Below are 21,193 nucleotides of genomic sequence, written 5' to 3' on the forward strand. Positions count from 1 at the left end.
ATTCCAGACCAGGCCGAGTGCCAGTCATTGAAACGAAATGAGAAAACTTCGAATTCCTGCCTGCCATAACGAACCTTAACAGCAAAAACGCTCAGCAGCTTACTGAACACGAAACAGCCAGCACGCGCCTCGCTGATCGTGAGCCGGCTGACGCAGACCGGCCGCAGCCGAGCGGTGCCAGGTCACCCTGGCCGGCCTGCTCCTGCGACAGCCATCGGACCAGTTCCCTTACGGGGCGGCCGCCTCGCTGGTCAACAGCCGCTCGTGTGACCGCTTATCGCAGCCTGGTGCCCCGCCCCTCACGCCGTCCGTCGACGGAACCAGCCGCTCGGCGCGCACGGCCCCGGTACAGCGCCGCGTGGCGGGCCCGTTCCGGGCTGCCTGCCCGTGCTGACACCGCCGCGCGGCGGAACGCCACGCCCACCGACCCCGGGGTCACGCCCCCCCCCCCCTCCCGCTGCTGCCCAGCACACGTACCCGCACTTCGGGGAACTGCGAGGCGTACGTGTTGAGCGGCTCCAGAACTTGGTCGGACAGCTTGTGGCAGTAGTCGGCCCACAGCAGCTCCAGCTCGCGCGCCTGCCTCTCCAGCCGCTCGCGGTCGGACCACTCCGGCTCGTACATGTCGTAGATGGTGTCCATCATCGATTTGTTGGCCGCCTGCATCGCTGCGGGACGGCGCACGCAGGTCATCTACCTCCGGCACGTCAAGCCGGCGGTGTCGCTGCACAACAGGGCGCGAGGCACCGTGCCCAGCAGTCTGTATTGTCGCGCAGCGGACAAGTTCGTGCACAAAAACACCCGTATGGCTGCCACCAGGGGACAATGACACGCACCGGAGGGAATGCACAGCTGCCATCGACTGCAGGTGTCGGCGGGCCCGGCATTCATACAGCACGGGGCACAAGCGCATACAACAGGAGGTCAGGGGCATGACTGCCGCACGCGGCCGTGGTGACCCGGTGCGGGCCCGGCGCCGGTGCTGCACGAACGAGACAACGCACCCCAGGCACCCATGGCTGTCAGAACAACCCGCGTCTAGCAAGGGTGCGGTGCAGGGACGGGATCTCTGCGGCGCCGCCCGTCCGACCGGCGCCGCCAGCTCCCGGCGCGACCGGCCGGCCGGGCGCGGCGTCACAGCCCGCCACCGCGGCGCGCCCCCGGCCACATCTTCATGCAGGGGTGCTGCCTCACGACCGGCGCACGCGGCTAGCGTACAGGGGACGGCGCCAAAAGCAATGACCGCTGCAATCAACCACCGTCACAGCCAGTAAACAGTGCATTGAAAGAGGTGGCCACGGAAGGTGAACAAAAACAAACATGCGGGGAAAAACGGGCGTTTATCAGCATCACGTCGGCAAAACAATGCCACCCATAAACGCGCCGCGTTCCGGCCAATTTCGACGCCGTTCGGTGTTTCGTGACAGCGCCGGGCGGCGGAGCCTGCAGCAAGCGACGTGTTCACGCGCCGGCACAACGCCAACGCCCCGTCCTGCAGGTCCAGCCCCTGCGCGTCCGAGGCCGCCACAGCGGCGGCACGGACGCGGGGGCGACGAGAGACGGCCGCCGCCAGCCGGAGCGCATCTGACTCGGGCCGGGCCAGCCAAGCGCGACCGATTGGACAATTACACGGCGACGCGAGCGTCAGCCGGACCCGGCGCAGCACGCGGCGGCCGGGCTCGGCGCCGTTCGCTGGCAGCCACCGATGGTGCGGCGCGTCCGGCATGTCTGTCGGACGCCAGGCGGCACTCCACGAGCCGCCAGGCTGGCCGGCTCCGGTGTGTATGAGTGCGTGTGCCCCCTGGACGGTGGCCCGGGATTGGGGTTGCTTCGACTGCCCCCCCCCCCCCCCCCCACCGCCGTCAGCGACCCGCAGATCCACCGGTCCCGGTACGATAAGGGAGCGCCAGCGGCAGGACGGACTACGGCCAGCCGTTTACGGTTGGCCGCGCGCACGGTGTGCGGAACTCTTGCAGGCGGCCAGCGGGACCGGGCGGGGGCACGGTGGCCGGCCCAGCACAGAGCCACGCTGAACGCCACGGGTCTCCTGTACACTGTGAACGCCCCGAACACAGCGCAGCTTCCGGAAGCAGAGCCGTTGCAATGCTTCTGTCGCCACACCATCTCGCCAGTCTGTTAACACTAGAGGCACGTCCCTTTCCAGCATTCCCCCCGGCCCGGTCAGTCCGGCGGCATCACCTCCCCTTCCGCGTGACATCACAGGAGTACGACGGCGCGCGGTACGCACCTCGGGCGCAGCGGACGTAGTTGCTCATCTCCTTCTGCAGTCGGGTGGCCTGGCCCTGCTGCCTGCTGAAGTTGTGCACATAGTCATCGAACACCTCATCTGTGGTCCTGTCGGCCTTGCCCAGGTTCTGGAGGATCTGCAACAGACCGAGCGGTGGGTTAGCACTGGTTCGGTCACAGGCAGACGGTGGGTCAGCAGCGGTTCGGTTACAGGCAGACGGCGGGTTAGCACTGGGTCGGTTACAGGCGGACGGTGGGTCAGCACCGGTTCGGTCACGGGCGGACGGTGGGTCAGCACCGGTTCGGTTACAGGCGGACGGTGGGTCAGCACTGGTTCGGTCACAGGCGGACGGTGGGTCAGCACCGGTTCGGTTACAGGCGGACGGCGGGCTAGTACCGGTTCGGTTACAGGCAGACGGCGGGCTAGTACCGGTTCGGTTATAGGCGGACGGCGGGCTAGCACTGGGTCGGCTACAGGCAGACGGCGGGTTAGTACCGGTTCGGTTACATACGGACGGTTGGTTAGCACCGGTTCAGCCACAGACAGACGGCGGGTTAGCACCGGTTCGGTCACAGCGAACGCGAGCGGCTGCCGACCGCTGCCAGTTGTCTCCCTGTCAGTGGCTGCCTTCACGGACACCGGCGCCCACCACAGGCCAGCCCTATCAGCCAACAGACCGAGGCGCGGTCAGCGGACAGCGAGGTGCGCGTCGGCTCAGGTCAACCCATCAGCACCAGCTCGCGCGGCTCTCCGATCGCGGCCACCTTCGCAGAATGGCACGACACGACGACACCCAGCCCCAGGACCCGGACAGGCCTCAGCGGAGCCCTCCCCACGGCCCCGTGGCGCTGGTCTCCGCTCGACCGCGGCCCGTTCGTGCCACGTGACCGCCGACCGCGGCTGTCACCGATGATGATAATGATTGTTTTTATTTTCAACAGCACTTCGGCTGCTAGCGCCATTTCGCGCAGCAATTACGTGACACCGGCTGAATGTCACCGCTTAAAAGCAGCGAGGTCACGACCTAGAGACCGCACCTGGCCCGAAGGTCAGCGCATGGCGACAGCCGCAAGTATTCATTCATTATCCTTTTAAGCGACCACCTGTGACGGGAGGGGGGGGGGGGGGTCATATCCAGTCCCACCACACAAAGAACTGTGTTATGGCGGAAAGTTCAAGCTCGGGTGCCTCACCTATCAGGGACATCAGCGTCACGTGACAGTCGAAGAACCTCTGCCTTACTGATCTGAACAAGGTGCAATCAGTGCGTGATCCACCAATAACATTCGCCAGTATCGTCTGCACATGCGGCCATCCGCTGTGCCGCACAGCCCAAACCCGTGGGTGCTGTACGCGTGACCAAAGCGGAGGTGAGTCGGAGTGATGTCTACTCCAATCTGTCAGTAATAGGATACCCAGTGGCCTATATTGTGCTTGATGGCATTCAACCCATTCCTACCGCTTTCCTGGTCTCACACCTGCTACCACTCAGCCGGCATATAGCGCCTTGTAACAGCGTTGAGGGCACTGACGGCAAGCTGCCAGTTTTCTGTTGTGGGGGGGGGGGGGGGGGGGGCGGTGTTTACAGTGCAGTAGCACTAGTGTAGTAGTGTTGCAGCCTTCGCGGCCTGGCCAGCAGATTCATCGCCAGTCGGGCCGACGCGGCCGGGAATTCGACCGGGATGATCTGTTTCCCGTTTGCCTCTAGACCACACGAGTCCCACGATCATCCGGGCTGTTTGGGTCGCTGAAGCAGCAGGGGCTCCGGAGAAACAAAACTGAGCTGAGAAAGTCAGCCAATATTACAGAGCATGGCAGCTTCAGGTGTGAGATCCAGTCAAGACAGCTTAAGACAGCGCACAGTTCAGCGGCCAAAACGGACACGGACGGGGGCATCGTACACTGTCCGGAGCCCCGTGACGGTAAGCAGGCACACCCGGTGCCCCTGGACGTTCTGGATCCGTCAGTGCACAAACGTGCCGCTTCTCTGTACGTGTCTGGGGGCGCGCGCCGCCGCGAGCCGGCGCGATCCGTCGCCCTCTGCACACAACGCCTTCCGCCGGCCCGCTGCGCAGTTGTCTGGAGTGCAGCCGCACACATGGGTCTCCGTCGCGTACGAGTGCACTAGTCCGATCTGCTAGGAGACCGGCTCCGCGGCTCCGCCGAACGGCGGCTCCCACACGGGCTGCGGTCTGCTGCAGGACACAGCCGTGCTGACGGGCTGCGATCTGCTGCAGGACACAGCCATGCTGACGTGCTGCGATCTACTGCAGGGCACAACCATGCTGACGAGCTGCGATCTGCTACAGGGCACAGCCATGCTGACGGGCTCGCGTGAATTTATCGGTGGGCACTCACGTCCGCAGTGAATGAGTGGAACTGCCATGCGAACTGTTCTCTTTGCAATCGCAGTACGCTTCTTACAAACAATGGGACGGATTAGGCTAAGGTACTATATCCGACATCAGATAGAATGCAAGGACGAAACCACGCCTCAATGGTCCGCGTGACTAGTCCGCTCTCATGCTGTTTCATAAGGTCCCAGCGCGGTTTTAGCCCGGGCTTCTCAAGCGTCGCGGAGATCCGAAACACACTCACCACAGTGGTGGTCACGCTCCCTACCCGACGTGCGCATGACAACCAAGGCCAAACCACCACGTTACACCCGCGAGCAACATCCTACAGAAGAGACCAGCCTCTGTCGGATGTATCCAAGATCCAGATCCTGCGATGACTAGCAACGGACAGGAGGCCCAGAGCTCCCACAGATCATGTGGATTTCGTATATAATAATCTCAGTTACTTAGCATGATTAATGGCAAAGCCTGCTTGTTGAGCCTGTAAAATTGCCACCGGCATACCAGTGCCTGGCATTTGAGCGCCTGGGCAACACGTGGCATGCTCGGCGTGGCGGGCGGCTGTCGGAAGCTCGCCGCGCCGTATTTCCTGACCCCGAGCAGCACCTGCTGCAGCGTGTCGGCGCCGGCCGACCCCTTCGCCACCGACACGCCCCTGTGAGCGTCCGCTCCACTCCCAGGCCGCCACTGACCTACTTCAGAGCCAGCCCGGGACGTCCACGCCAGTTACTAAGGTATGGAAGGCCCGTTCCGGTCTGGACTGCCATTCAGTGTACTCTCAGTCGACACTGGCATTTCTAGGCCACTAATCTCTACGCCCCAAAGCTAAAAAACCGGCCGGCCACATGGACCAGCCACCAGGACCGAAACATGTCGTGCAGCCTTTCATCGGACTCCAGCAGCTGCGGCCGTTACATTAACTCACACTTACGGAGTGTGCGTCTGTATTACTGGTACCGTAATCAGCTCGCCTCCTGTACAGTGCTGCAATGCTGCCGCGATCACAGGTTCGCAGGTAGCCCACCGCCCCGCGCTGCGTTAAATGACGCCTGTCCGAGGTCTGCGCTAAATGACGTCTGACTCACAGGTAGTGGCGGGCGATCTGGCGAATTGTGCGCACTTGGCGCATGAATCACCCGGTAGCCCCGGGAGCCGTGATCGCCCACCCCGTCAGATCTGTTCTGGCGGCCACATCACTCCACAGGCAGTTCGTCGAATCTGAGATGCGCGCTTCAAAGCGGAGTAAAGGAGCACTGATGACTTCTGTTGGAATCGCGGCAGGTTGGAGGTATTTAATTATGGTCCATATTATGGGTTGCGAAGATCAAACACATCGATGTTATAGCATTCACAGGCATCGCCCATTAACACACACCACCTGGCCGCAGAGACTGACTGCGAGTTTTTTCTTCGAATACACACGCTCATTTATTGAGCCGCTCATTAATGAAGGGTGAGCGGACTGTACACGCCACACCGCTAAACCTGAAGATCGCTCATTAATGAAGGGTGAGCGGACTGTACACGCCACACCGCTAAACCTGAAGATCGCTCATTAATGAAGGGTGAGCGGACTGTACACGTCACACAACTAAACCTGAAGATCGCTCATTAATGAAGGGTGAGCGGACTGTACACGTCACACAACTAAACCTGAAGATCGCTCATTAATGAAGGGTGAGCGGACCGTACACGTCACACAGCTAAACCTGAAGGTCATGACATACCAAACGCCCCACGGTGCCCGCCCTTCGTGCCAAGTTGGGAGGCAGGCCACGCCACATAGCCTCAGCAGCTGGTTGCGTCGTAAAGCCCAGTGACAATGATAATACAAAACATAACCGATGCCGCTCGCAGCTGCAATGCAAGACAGCTGACGCTGCTGATAGCGTCTGTGAGGCTGTCAAAACGGCATACAACAACCGCGGGCATTCAAACTGGCTCTAACACGGTATACAACATTCACCGCGCGGCTTCAGCAAAAACTATCCGCAATGCGCCCTACCAAAATACGGATATACCCTTATATCCCAAACGTACCCTCCCAACATATCATTTTCCCCCTTTTTAAAGGAACGCGACAAACGTCGTCACGCTCTTGTTAAGGGGCGCCAGAAAATGTCTTGGCCATGTTAGCGTTCAGGAGCCATAGCGCAACCGGGACACGAACCCGGGCCCGCACGCGGGAGTCCGACGCGCCCAACATAGGGATCACACGCCTGTTTCAGTTCCCCCGGTACAGTCAGTCAGCCCGGCCGAATGTAGAGCCTACAACCGGAGCAGCGGCGCCGTAGCACGCCGGCCGGAAGGATGTGGCGTGACGACCACGAGCCAGCGACGGAGAGCCGGCCGCCGGCGGCTGAGCCGGTCCCCCTGCCCCGCCCCCGTTCCTGCCCCGGCCCCGGGCAGCAGAGCGGCGCCGTCGCCGCTCTGGCCCGTCCGCCCTCGCTGCATTCCGGCGTCGGCTCTGTGACGTCCGCCGTCGGCCAGAGGTCGCGCGGCTCGGGGCTGGCCGGCCGGCGCGCACCGGCGCCGCCGCCGACACAGCGGATCGTCAGCGAGCCGCCGACCTTGCGCCGCATCGGGACCAAGCGGGGCGCGAGCCGACCGGCGCTGGAGACTGCGATGCCAGGCTCACTGGACAGCGAGGGGTGCAGAGAGCGCGGTTCGAGCCCGGCTGCCAGTCCACGGCGTGACGATCGGGGTGACCGTCCCGGCAGCCGGCAGGGGAGAGCGGCCGGGACGACGGCCCACGCCGCCGCGTCTCGAGCCCGGGACACGGCCCGAGGCGGGGCCTGCCGCCCACACCGCCCGGCAGGACGGTGCCGCGACCTTGTGGCGCCGACCGAGGAAATGAAAGCGAGGGCGGCCGCTGTCGCGGCGCCGCCACACCGGCCTGGACCTGAGCGATGCGCGGCGGTGACGCCAGTGACTGGGTCCGACTGCACACCGCTGCGGGGCCATCCAACGCCATGCAACCGGCGCGTGATGCGTCACAAATTGACGGCCACTGCCCATAGGAGCTGCCGTGCGGCGGCATGTGGTCATTGTTTTCAGCAGCAGGCCCTCTGGAGCCCAGTCTCAAGGGGCGCCGCTCGAGAGCTGGCCCGCCCCGTCGACGCCGTCCCGGCGGCGCAGCGGCGGCGTGGCCCGCCCGACAATTAGTCAGCTGATGGCCGACCGGCGGAGGCGGCGGCCAAATTTGGCAGCTCTGCCGCGCCCACTTGAGCGCAGCTTTCGCCGGCCGGACGCGATAGCCATCTCCGCTCTCCGCAGCGATCTCCGCTCTCTCCCGGCGGTCCAGCTGGCGGTCCGGAGGCGCCCGGCCACGCCGGCCCGTCGGGCGGGCACAGCAGGCACGTCGGCCCGTCGCGCGGGGGCAATACCAGTGCCTGACCTTCGATCCAACCGAGTGCGGTGCAGAAACTGGTCACAAACCAGCGGGCTCGGTTGCGCAGGACTGTTTGCAGGAGTCGTGCATGTAAGGCATGCGGAGGGCGGTGGGACGCACGCGCAGGGCAGTGGAGCGAACGACAGCGGGCCGCCTGGCCCCGCCTAACGGACATCAGTCCGGGACCACGGACGGTGAGCCCGCATCCGTCCGCATCGCAGCGAGGCGCCTTCCCACAGGCCCGCACCAGAGCGCAGGGCGGCGGCGGCGGCGGCGGCGCGATGAACCGAGACCAGCAGAGGCTCTCGGTAACGCCCGGCTGGCGGGGCCCGCCCGGCCCGGCCCGGCCCGGCCCGGCCCGGCCCGCCCGGCCCGGCCTGGTATGTCAACGGTCGGCCGACACGGGACCGCCCGGCACCCCGGGTCCGCTCGTCCAGTCGGCTCAGAGGGCCGGCCAACGAAGCGGAACAGTATGGTCTCAGCCGGTGGTCCGAAGGACCGGCGTCTGACGGGCGCGCAGGGAGGTCCCAGGCTCCGGCGCCAATACCGGCACGAGAAGGGATGAATGACACCAAGATATACACATGCCGTGTCGGACACGACGGGAACAAGTATCCATACGTTAGTCGACTCACGCCGCAGATTGAAACGACGAGCACAGGGCTGCCCATCACCTGCCTCCTAAAGCCCGCCTACCACACGCTATCGCAATTAGTGCTGAGCCAACGACACGGGTGGAGGCTGTAAATCACGCGCACTGCACCGCCGCTGGGCGTTCTCAGGTCTACGTCAGCCCACCGACGCGCGAGCCCGGCAAAAACCCTGCGCCGCGCGGGTCGGGTGGACAGGACGCCATGGAAGGCGGCACCCTGATAACTCTCTGGCGCACGCCCCGGCACGCGCAGCGCCCGACACGGCCCTGACCCGCGCGCGGGTCGCGTCAGACCCCGAGCTGAGCCCTGCGCGCCGGAAGTGCCGCGACCGCTTCCCAGCATCGACACACGGAATTGGACCGGTGACCGGTACGAACCGTCCGAACTAGGATGTGCGGTGGGAATACCAGCGTTTCCTCACCATCTTTCCTTTCCCGGTCAGTTCATTTCCGCCTGACCCCATAAAGTTACACTGCAGTCCCCTCCTCGCACACTGGAGCTAAACGCAAAGTCTACTGGAACCGAGAGCTGCCATAGGCTCTGCCAGGCTCCTGAAGGAGTTACACACCTCCCGCGTGCGACTGGCGGCCTCCGAGCTGAGGAGCTGTGCGGCGCAAAAGCCGCTGGTCGAATACCATCAAAGCTGCTTACGGCGCGCCGCCTCAGGACCCGCACTTCAAGCGGCTCCAGCACAATGTCCGTGTTGCGCTGAACGAATGGTCCGACCCGCCGCCACCACAGCGCACGGCGCCGTGTGACCCGTTGTGGCGCAGCAGGAGACGCGAGAGGCCCGTCACGCTGCAGCAGGAGACGCGAGAAGCCCGTCACGCTGCCGGTCTGTCTGTCGCCAGGCTGGAGCAGCAGGAGACGCGAGAGGCCAGTCACGCTGCCGGCCTGTCTGTCGCCAGGCTGGAGCAGCAAGAGACGCGAGAGGCCCGTCACGCTGCCGGTCTGTCTGTCGCCAGGCTGGAGCAGCAGGGGACGCGAGAGGCCGGTCATGCTGCCGGTCTGTCTGTCGCCAGGCTGGCGCGCCGAGACACGTCCTGAGAGCCGACCTGAGCTCAGCCGCGGCCGATGTACTGAACAGAGCTGTGTGAGCCGCGCTGTGCGAGCTGTGACCGGCGCTGTGCGAGCTCACATCGTACGCGGCGGCGGCCCGGCAGCGATCCGACCACGGCCGACCGACCGGCCGGGCGACGCCGCCGCCGCTCGCGTCAACTTCACAATATTTTTAAATCTTGGCCGCGGAGGCGCCGGGTGGGTGTTATGCCAAGTTCGGGGGCCGGCCGCCGCCGGCTGCACCCAATTATTCCGAACGCAGCGGGATCCAGCTGCAGCCGGTCCGCTATCGGGTGCACGGATAGTGGGGCGAGTCCAAACGGCACCCACGGAGGCTGACGTACCCACACACCCGCGAGGGAGCGCAGCACGTCCGTCTGTGCCGCCGCCGCGGTACGCCACGGCCGGCGCCCCACTTCTCGTCAGGCGAGGGGTGCGTGCCGAAGCCCCTCCGCGTCACGGCACAGGCACATGCAGCGAAAGGCCGTCTTCAGCCAGGAATACCGATAATGCTCCCCCTCCAAGAGCACGAAAACGCCACTCATTACTGACAACGGGAAGCAAACGTCGATTCATATCACGTAGTGAACCCTGTGCTGGGAAACAGCGAGAACTCGACTAGACTAGTGTGTGTGGAACTGACGTCCCGCGGAGGTGCATCATGATGCGCTGGCAGTCCCGGCGCCCCAGCGCGCTTGGCGGCTCGCTCAGGCTCCGGCCATCCTCGCGGCCCCATAACCGCCAAGCAGATCCCATTGGCACCGACGCATACGTCACAAAACACCCGATGTAACACCGCCACAGGCGTCGCGATGAGCCCACTGTAACCGCACAGGGCGGCGACGAGCGCAGCACGCCGGACGGCGACGCATCGACGGGAGAGGGCTCGCGCTGAGAACGCCTACGAGCGCCGGAGCTGCGCCAGGCATGGCCGGACCACAGCGCCGGACGTGGCCGGACCACAGCGCCAGACGTGGCTGAACCACAGCGCCGGAGCTGGGCCAGGCATAGCCGGACCACAGCGCCAGGCGTGGCCGGACCACAGCGCCGGAGCTGGGCTAGGCATAGCCGGACCACAGCGTCAGGCGTGGCCGGACCACAGCGCCAGACGTGGCCGGACCACAGCGCCAGACGCGGCCGGACCAAAGCGCCGGGCGCCGCGCTCCAAACGGCACGTCCGCGGCCCGGCCCCGACGTGCAGTCTCGCCGCCGCCCGATTAGGCCGTTGATAGGAGCGCCCACAGCGGCCCGGCCACCGGAACGTAAACACGACCCGGGCGGCGGCCGGGCCGAGCTGCCGCCGCCCGGACTGACACGCCGGGCTGCTGTTAGCACGGGGATGCGGCTCGCGAGGTGGGACAGGACACGAACGGCTCGCGGCGTGGACGCTGACGGGGCAGGACGGTGAACGCAGCCCGTTCAGGGTGCTGTGCGTGCAAGGACGCTAAGCCGCGCCCAGGGAAACGGCGGGTCGACACCGGACGGAGCAGAGACACCGGACGAAGCAGAGACACCGGACGGAGCAGAGACACCGGACGAAGCAGAGACACCGGACGAAGCAGACACCGGACGGAGCAGAGACACCGGACGAAGCAGACACACCGGACGAAGCAGAGACACCGGACGAAGCAGACACCAGACGGAGCAGAGACACCGGATGAAGCAGAGACACCGGACGGAGCAGACACCGGACGGAGCAGAGACACCGGACGAAGCAGACACCGGACGAAGCAGACACCGGACGAAGCAGAGACACAGGACATAGACACAAGGCAGCCTCGGCCCCATGCAATGACCCTCGTCGGGATCAGCACACATGGGATGTGCTCCGGGTGTGTACACATGGGGCGACTGGGAAGGGCCATGGAAAGCCTGCCGCGCGCGCCACGCGCGCGGTCATCGGCGCGGTCCTCCCACAGAGGGTGCGCCACCAGCGGCCAACGTCCGGCGCCGGGCGGGGGCGGCGACGGCGGGGACCGATGGGCAGGGCGGCCGACACCGTGCGTCCTTGACGTCGCGACGGGGGACGCCTCGCTGACCTCGCCGGCTCCCACACGCGGCCGCCGCCCCGCTATCGACGACCCAGGCCGAGCCCGTGCAGCTGCAGGTAACACCACGCAGCCGGGGAGGACTCCAGGCTGGGTTAGACCTCCCACGGCCGCAATAAACTTCACGGCTGCAGCGGACTCCACGAAACGAACAGACTCCGTAAATGAGAAGCGCACGCCCCACAGCAGGAGCGGCTGCCCACAGCTAGGACTGCACCCCGACAGCCTGAGCGGCCGTCGCTGGGCACGGAGCATGCCGGCGCCTAGCGCGCGCCTCCCCGCGGCTCTCCCAGTCCCACGCCGGCCCGGCGTCGGTTCGGCGCCCCACGCCTCCGACAGCCGGGCCGTCCGAAGCGCGCCGCCGGGCCCCGCCGCCGTGACCGCGCACTCACCGCCACCGCTCGGCGGCCGGGCGCATAGCTCCACGCACGTGCCGACTGGCGTCCACGGCACGGCCGGCTCGGCTGTAAATAATCCGGCGAAGTAACCGGTCCCAGGAAGGCCGCTGCCCGACCAGCTGCATGGCGCCGCGCGGGTGGATGACCCCGAGGGGGGGGGGGGGAGCTGCAGCGCTCTGCCGTCTGCAGAGCATGGCTGTGGTTAAATGTGGGTGGAGTCGGCTCCGACCACTTGAGCCCAATCCACGTGAAGCTGACACGATGACACTTAAGAGTCTTGGGTTAGGCGAGCAGGAGCCGACTCCCTAATAATCGGCTTCGGTGGGTACAAAGGTAGGACGTTATCGCGACATCAGCGTGTAGTGCTCGAATCCGTGCCGCTCAGCACCAGCGCAGTGGCCGCACAGCCTTGGAGGACGCCGACGCAGCCCGCTGCACGGGTGGAGCCCTCCGGAGAGCCACCCGTCATTGGTATGCGGCCGCCGTAGCACGGGGGCGCGCAGGAGCGCGCCTGGCGTGTGCGCCGGCCGCAAACCCGGCCCTGGTCGGCCGGCCGAGCGGGACACCGAGGCGCCGACAGGTCGCCCACGCTAGGGTCGAGTCCTCTGCGGACCCCGCGGCGGCCGCCGACCGAGAGGGACACCGAGGCGCCGACAGGCCGCCCACGCTAGGGTCGAGTCCTCTGCGGACCCCGCGGCGGCCGCCGGCCGAGCGGGACACCGAGGCGCCGACAGGCCGCCCACGCTAGGGTCGAGTCCTCTGCGGACCCCGCGGCGGCCGCCGGCCGAGAGGGACACCGAGGCGCCGACGGGCCGCCCACGCTAGGGTCCAGTCCTCTGCGGACCCCGCGGCGGCCGCCGACCGAGAGGGACACCGAGGCGCCGACAGGCCGCCCACGCTAGGGTCGAGTCCTCTGCGGACCCCGCGGCGGCCGCCGGCCGAGCGGGACACCGAGGCGCCGACGGGCCGCCCACGCTATGGTCCAGTCCTCTGCGGACCCCGAGGCGCCGACAGGCCGCCCACGCTAGGGTCGAGTCCTCTGCGGACCCCGCGGCGGCCGCCGGCCGAGCGGGACACCGGGACGCTGACGGGCCGCCCACGCCAGGGTTCAACTCTGCGCCGACCGCGTGGCCGCTGTCAGCCGAACGCAGTGACAAGCCGCTCGGGCGGCATCTCGCGGCCGCCATGCCAGCTCCATTTCGCGCAGGTGAAAGTCGCGCGTGCGCTCACGTGCATGGGGAAACACAGCCCACCCAGAGGCGCGTTTTCCATTACAGAGGGCGGGCCGTCCGGCCGGGGCGGCGTCCGGTGACCGGGGGTCACGCCGCGGGCGGAGCGCCGTCAGCGGCGCCGACACGCCAGCCGCAGCCGAGCGCGGCGCGCTGGGCAGTCCACACCGCGACACGCCACCTCGCTCGGCCGTGGTCAGGGCGGGGGGCGAGCCGGCGACGCGGGCGGCACTCCACCCGCGCGCGGGGCGGACAGACCGAGCCGGCCCGCCCCCGGCCCGACACGAGCTCAACGCGCCCCGGTGCTAGCTAGCCTGGGCTCCGAGCGGCAGTCGGCGGGCAAGCGGCGAGTCTCGGCGCGCCGGCAGGCCAGACGGCGGCAGCAGCTCGGCGCCGGTGTACAGGTGTGGCGCGCCACTGCGCCCGCCCAACCGTTACCCGGTGCTGACGCCGCCAGCAGCTGCGCGCTAACAGGGATGACACGAAGCCCCAGCCTTTGATCCGTCTCCATACATCATCACGGCGCGACAGTTGGCGACGGACTCCTGACCGGAAAACTCTGCGCCGGGGAGCGGCGGCGGCGACGGCCCGCCGAGCGGTCCCAGAGCTCCGCGACCTTCACACAAAGCCCGCGCCCGCTGACCGCCAGGCCTAGCCCACTGCCAGCGGCTGCGGCAGCCTGCAACCTGGTCTCCCCAGTGTCGTAGCTTGCCGGAACGCACAGCCCTTGAATGTAATCGCTGGCCGGGGCCGAGCCAGACAGCAGGGCGGAGCTAGTGCGGCGAGGAGCCCAACAATAATTAATAATAATTCCACGGAACATAGGACTATGCCACATGTCATTAGCCGCCAAAAATTTCTCACGCAGATTACCGCGGGAAGGCCGGAACACAGTCGGTAACAAGTGTACAACCAGCGATCTCGAGCTAACAGTCGAACCTGCTCCCGCCATCCGCTGCCGCGCCCCCGCAGCGAGATGTCCGTCCACCGGGTATCCCGGGGCCCGGCCGCGCCCCGCCGAGTCCCGCGGCCGACCAACCGACCGGTGGGGCGGCGCAGCCCGCGCTCCCGGCCGGCAGCGGCGGCCGCACGGAGCCGCATGACGGACGGCACTGCGAACCCGTCCATCACCAGGCCGGAGCCGCACTAACCAGACGCTAACGCGTCCCACCCGGCGGTCGACGGCGCGCTGTTGGGCGCGCGCCTGTCAGCCGGCCGCAACCAGCCGTCCAGTCTGTCCGTCACACCCAGCATCAGACGGAGCGGCGCACAAGCGGCGGCGGTCCGAGCTACGTCCTGGCACCCCTCGTGGCGCAGCCGCCTCCCACCGCTCTGGCTTCAGCGTCACCACGGGGAGACCGCCACAGGACAGCACGCTGCCCACTCCAATGCCACCTAAGTATTTGTAGTGCTTTTATCGGCCCCTGGATCAAAAAACCACGCCATTCACTACCCCCATGCGCTATACCCGCTCATTCCGGTGTCACCACTGTCCGACCTAACCGTCGGATGTCGGCCGACGCCGGAAACCGGACGGCGCTGGTGAGAAGCCGGCCGGCCACGCCGCTCGGCGAGGAGAACCGGGTCGGTATGCGCCGCCAGCGCCGCCGCTGCAGACCGAGACGTGCCGGCATCCGGCGAGAGAAGGCCCGGGCTCCGACCAAGGGCCGCCGGCGCGCTGGCGCTGCCCGCTGCCCAGCCAGCCCACGCCGCTGGCGCCGCCGGCCGTGTCGACTTCCTGGGTAAAACTCATGCTGCAGGGCCTCACCGGGCGTAGACTGGCTATCGAGCCTCATCACGCGCCCACGTGATGAACAGGGTGCAGCGAGGCCGGACCGGACAGACCGAGACGTGTGCAATTCTCCAGATCATCACGACTATTCCAAAACTGACAGCTGGACGGATAAACAGTGCGGCCGAACACAGCGTGACACAGGGACACACCAATGTCATCTAGAACGCATCCATAACACCATTCCAAAAAGACACCCGCATTCCATCGCACCTCCGCAACCTGCCACCATACTGACAACGCCTAAGCCCGACTAAGCCCCACGTCCCGGAGTCAGCTCCGCTGCCCACTTCAGCGCCGCCGTCTGCCGGCCGGCCGAGTCGGACGGTCGCCGGGGGCGGCGGCGGCGCGGCCAGGCCGTGGCCCGCACGTGGAGGTGCCGCGCCACGCCGCGCCGTACATGGCGCGGCGCTGCAGCGCGCCGCCGCGGACCGGTTCGCGGCGCGTACACGGCGGCGGCGGCGCCGGCGGCCGGCAGCGGCGCCGGACCGGTCCGGCCGGCCGGCCGCCTAACGAGCCGCCTCCGCCGCCGGTAGAGCGGACGGCAGCGCGCAGCGGCCGGCGTGCGGCAGCCGAGAGCACGGCCCAGATCGAGAGCCGACCGGAAGCGTATGGCCGGCCGGCGCTCCTCTAGCCGTCCGCCGTCCCCCGGAGCATTTCGCCAGGGGCATGATGTGAGACTCCGGCCTGCCGGCCGTCCGCAGGCGCACAGCCGGCCGCTCACCGCTTCCTGACCCCCTCTCCTCGCTTCCGGGACTGCGCCCCGAGAGGCCACGAACGGGCTCAGCTCGACCGGCGGCGCTCGAGCTGTCTGAGGTAAACAGTGGCGCCGGCCGAGCCCCCCACCGGCCGGGCAGGCCCGCCCACCGGCCGGCAAACTGCGCAGCTCGGCCGGGCCGTCCATGTGCCGCCAGCCGTTGCAGCGGGCCGGCGGCGATCGCCGGCGATGAGGCCACGCGGACCACGGCGCCGCCACGCATAGCGGGCCGCGTCGTGGTCGGACCGCGTTAGCGCTCAGGCGAGCTTCGGCGGCGGCCAGGCGGCAGGAGGGAGCGTCGGCGAGCGGCCCGCCGCCGGGCGCTGTCGGCGCCGGCCCCAGCGGGGCCGGGCTGAGTCAGCGGCCGCTGACATCACCCGGAGCCGGCGGCCGAGTCGGACGCCGCTCACCTGTCACCTGTACCGCCCTGCGCGTGGCGGCGCTGCCGGCGCAGCCCGCTGGCGAGGTATGAGCTCTCAGGCGCGTATGGGCGGCGCCGCTCCCGGGTTATCAACACAGGGTCGGCACCTGCACCCACCGGGAAAACTTCTCGACTGTTGGAGGCAAGAGACACAAAAAACTAGCCGCTGGCCGACGAGATAAGACCACCGGTGTGCTGGCGCGGTCTGGACACAATGTAGGGTAAGTGTTCGAGTTCACCCTGACCCCTGATGAGGATCACCGGCGGAAAACTGTCCCCAACGCCATTACGCCGGCGGGGAGTCGGTGACGTGTGGCGGGAAGCTGAGCTGAGCGCCCAGAGCTGGGCCGCATAGCCCTGCCGGCTGCCACGGGGGACGTTCTGCCGCGAGTAGCAGGGATGACGCGTGGAGCGAGGCCGGGGCCGGAGCCGCGCTGCCCGCCGCCACAGCCGAGGTCGCCGCGGCGCGTCCGGCTGCCAGCGGCGCCGGCCGGCCGCTGGCAGCTCTCCCAGCGCCGGCCGCGGCCGCCCGCGCAGCCCGCCGCCAGCGCACGCCAGCCGCACAGGTGGGACCGAGGGGGGCGGGGGGCGGGGGTGGGGACCGCGCGGCGGCGGCGGTGGCAGGGCCCGGCCCGACCCAGCGGCGGGCCCGTCAGGCCGCCCTCGGCAGCACTGGGCGACAATGGGACACCTCAGCCGGCCGGCCGCGGCCGGCTGTTGTCGTTGGACGACAATCAAGAATCCGGCGGCGCCGGCCGGCCGGCAGCCTTGGAGGCAGCCGGCGCTGCCAGGGCGGCGGCCGGCCCGTACCCCGCGCCCGGGGGCTGGGCTGACCCGGCAGCCACGCCACCACGACCGGCCGCCGTCGCGTGACCTGGCACCGCCGCGCCACATCACGAGTCCCGGCCGCGCGACCGCCCCGCCAGGCCCGCTCCATACGACACCAACACGCCGATGGCGGCTCTGTTTCGACGGCGGACACGACCCTGCTGGCGTTCGACAGCCCGGCCCCATTTAGACGTCATTAGCCAGTGCGAGCGGCGTCAGCCGATCTCAGATGTCATCCGACGATAAAATAGCCGCCGATTGCTTCCGCGGGGCGGGCGGTCGATAGTCACGGCGGCACGTGCAGCGGGCAGCGCGGCCGCCAGCCACCAGCTCGGCACGCATCGTCCATCCGCCCGGCGGGCCGCCGCCAACAGACGGGACGCCACAAATTGAATCGCGGGCGCGCTTCTTCTCACGCTTTCCTGCAGCTTAAAAGCATTGCACGCGATAATATTTGCGTATATGTGCGAGGCGGCAGACGTTCCAGAAGGACAAAGTCGCCTCTGCCAAAGCGCCGTCTAAAAACAGTCCAGATCCGCAGTTCACCGCGTGCGCCAACATAACAAGGCAAACAGCTGGACCGGTCAAGGATCAATGCTGACGAGGCGAAGTGGCGCTCTCTGACGCATTGCCTCCCCCTCAGTACAAATAATGGAGAATCCAGGGTACATCAGCAACGGTATGGGACACTCGAACTTGGCTGCAGGCTGTCCGTGAAAATCTCTCAGGATACTGGCCAAACCAATAGCTGCAAGGTGGAACCATTAGCGAGTCAACAAATAATCTATTTGGCTAGAAATGGTCATTGCGACTAAACTCAACCCTAGACGTAAATATAATCCCTGGTAATACAGCAGCCTCATCAGCGACCAGACTGGAAACCAGCATGATTCATCCCAATTTCGAATGATACCAGATTGTTTCTCACAGTGATTCGAATCAGGGATCACTGTCTACATCCCCCCGGCTAACCGCAAGCCGTTTTGTTCTCAGAACCCAGCGACGCCCCTCCGTTCACTCCGGCCGGACAGGTGACGCGCCCCGCCGCCGCCTCCCCATCGCCGCCCACTCGGGACGGGCCCCGCCCCTCATCCAGCAGCAGGCAAGGTCGGGCGGCTCGCCGGCAGCGGTCACACACATACACACACACACACACACACACACACACACATGCGCGGCGTCGTCATCGGACCAAATACGGGCGGCGCCGCGTCCCGATACAAGGTGAACCGGTCTCGGCGGTGGTCACGGTCCCGCCGGCGCCGCCCGCCACCGTGACGGCGCACCGCCCCCTCCCGTACAGGGCTGCCGGCCGGCCGGCGGGGAGACGGCGGGCCGACAGGGTGGACAGGGTGGACAGGGTGGACAGGGCGGACGGCCGGTGGGCGCGACGCCGGCTGGACTGGTCATGGGACCACATGGCTGCTGAAAGCCCCATTACGACCCCGTTAAGCCGCTGACATTGGACGGATCGCGAACGTTCTCAGTCGGCAGGCGGACCACTAGTCCTCATCAGATGAGGTGGTTCATCATCATAAGCATTGATTAAACCAGCCATTGTCTCTGATGCAAGAGCAAAAGTTTAAATTTCACATCAGGGTGGAATCAGAACAAACCAGACAGAAAAGTTATAGACCCTATGCAAGCCTAAAAATGAATACAATGGGAAGTTTGACATCATTTACTGGCACAGCTCTGTCAACAGACAAGAACTATAAGTGACCACTCTAATTTTGCTACTGCAACCAGAGCTAAAACAAAAATGATTTACAAGCACACTAACCATTGAATATTGCAAAGTGTTTCAGCTGGCCTAGGGGAGCAGGAAGACTCATATCACATCAAACATAGCCACCAAATCATCACCAAGAAACCTCACATGAAACTTAACCATTTTCCTTGTAATGCAAGACTTGATAGCTTAATTCAAGACAAGTCAGCATATGGCACTTAACCTGCATGTCTCAGCACCAAAGAAAAATTATGTAAGTACTTCTAAGCCCTGGATGACTCCCCTTTTATGTCATAGCATGCTTATGGTAAAATTTTTGGCCATGTCCAGCACATAACATTGTGAAGAGTTGACCACTGCATACATGAGTGCACTTTCTAAAATGTGGTACTACCATCCTATGCACATAATCAAAATATGTGCAAGCTGGTCTTGATTAGGCCTTTGAAAATATTGCACAGGAAACTGCTGACACATCCCAAAATTGCAAACCAAATGAAGCAGAATGCTGCCAAAGGAAATACAGGTTATGTGATCTTGTTCCTATAAATTTTAAGATGGCTATGGGCTTCACACTGGCTATAATACAAAAATGTAGCCACTAAAGCCAAGTGACACAAACTGAAGCAGCAGACAAGGCAACATGAGACCAATTTTTGTTGATTTTGTTCAAATACTACATTAGCTATCAGCTAAGGCAAGATATCCCAGAAACAATTTGACAATTTTGACAAACAAAAGACAACTCAGCTGCTTTGAAACTAAATCAGGCCATCATTCAACTTGCTTGCAGGTTTAAGACAGCTTGCTTCATACATTGCATAAAGTTCCATTTCCGATGTGAAAGCTAAAAAAATGAACTTCTTCACCAGCTGGGTGCAGCATGTAATCTACTTTCAGATGAGCAAACCAGCAGACGATCCATTATACAAAGTATGAAATAGTAAAACCCTTACAGAACCCTTACTTTGCATTTCTTACTTAAAAACCAGTGCTGAACTGGCCTCAAGGACTCTGATTGACTGGCTTTTCTGAGGCAATATTCCTTTGTTTGACACCAGTGCTTAGCTGACCTCAAGGATCTTGGTTCAGATTGGCCATTTTCAGACCATATTCCTCAGCTGGATGCCAGCACTTGACAGATCTCAAGGATTTGAAGTGAGACTGGTCATTTTGAGACAAAGTGTAGAAATTGATGAACAGCTATCAGACAATGAAGCATGGTTGTGAACATATTATCATGTGCAGCAGCCCTGTCACTTGGAGCACTGAGATGTCAAAACTGATCATTTGCCACAGTGCAGTCCAACATACTATAAACCTTGCCTCCTAAGATTGAAATATACACAGACTTTTGACCAGCACCTCAGCTAGGCTGTGTACACAATGCTTGTTACCTTTTCCTTTACTCTCCTGCTTGTTGCCACAGTGTAGGATTTCATATTTGCAAGTAGGCCCATGCTTTCACATAGCACTCCAAGAGAGACCACCTATGACACCTTTCACCAGCACTAAGTGACTATTTTTAGCCCAGCTGAACTTGGCATACCCCTCAACCAGCACCATCTGTTGAATCACATGTGCACCTGCATCCAAAACCTGGGCTTTCAGGACAGGATGTAGGCAGGTAAGCTCTGAGGTGGAACCATAGACAACCCCTGTTACCTTCTACATTATTTGCTTGGTGAATCGGAGTCCTAACAATAACCATAAGTGATTATTCTAATACTTGGCACGACTTCAACATGATAGCAAAATGAACCCGGCCCCACTGCTGCCACAGTGAGAAGGTACACTCGGCACACAAATACAAGTTTCCACAGAATGACAAAACAGCCTGATCATTGTACATGCCGAGATGAAACTCACGCAAATCGTCCGAATCTGTTGCAAGTACTCACCCTTTCTTTGGCTCTTCCTGCATGTTTTCGCACAGTTTTAGCAAAGAATTCCGGCTTTATCTCCGACATTTTCAGCGGGGAAGGCGGCGGCGATTGCGGCGCCTTGTTCCCATCAGGCGAGCGAGTTGTTGACATTGTCGGTAAATATGGACAATTCACTATCGACTACGAACGGAAGGAAACCAGGCGTGGGAAAATCAGCACCTCACGCCAGCTCCCTTACAAAACCATGCAGATTTCACGCGCGCCCCGGCACCAGCGCGGCCCACCCCAGCAGATTATCGAGACTGGTGCCTGCCTCGGCCGCGCGGTCCGCGAGCGTGCCGCGAAAACGTCAAAAGCCCTCGGGGCTCGAGGTGCCGTGCCAGGATGTCCTCAT

At 64.2% G+C, this 21,193-nt stretch overlaps 1 protein-coding gene across 7 annotated transcripts in view; it reads right to left on the bottom strand.

Annotated features, from left to right (window-relative positions):
• Amph (amphiphysin) overlaps window positions 1–21,125 on the bottom strand; it is a 61,380-nt gene extending 40,255 nt beyond the window's left edge. The window contains exons 1-3 of one of the 7 annotated variants that reach the window (XM_037213499.1): window positions 20,815–21,117; window positions 2,249–2,384; window positions 478–668 (exon numbers count right to left, since the gene is read on the bottom strand). In XM_037213499.1, coding sequence (XP_037069394.1) covers window positions 478–668; window positions 2,249–2,384; window positions 20,815–20,949 — 462 coding nt within the window. In that variant the 5' untranslated portion in view covers window positions 20,950–21,117. Of the gene's footprint in view, window positions 1–477; window positions 669–2,248; window positions 2,385–20,310; window positions 20,434–20,814 lie in introns of those variants that run through there. The other 6 variants (XM_037213500.1, XM_037213497.1, XM_037213495.1 and 3 more) reach the window with 6 other exon arrangements.
• Between the last annotated feature and the right edge of the window lie 68 nt (window positions 21,126–21,193).

This window comes from Pollicipes pollicipes, unplaced genomic scaffold (assembly GCF_011947565.3).
Source record: "Pollicipes pollicipes isolate AB1234 unplaced genomic scaffold, Ppol_2.1 Scaffold_3087;HRSCAF=3621_pilon_pilon_pilon, whole genome shotgun sequence".
Classification (NCBI taxonomy): Eukaryota; Metazoa; Arthropoda; class Thecostraca; order Pollicipedomorpha; family Pollicipedidae; genus Pollicipes; species Pollicipes pollicipes.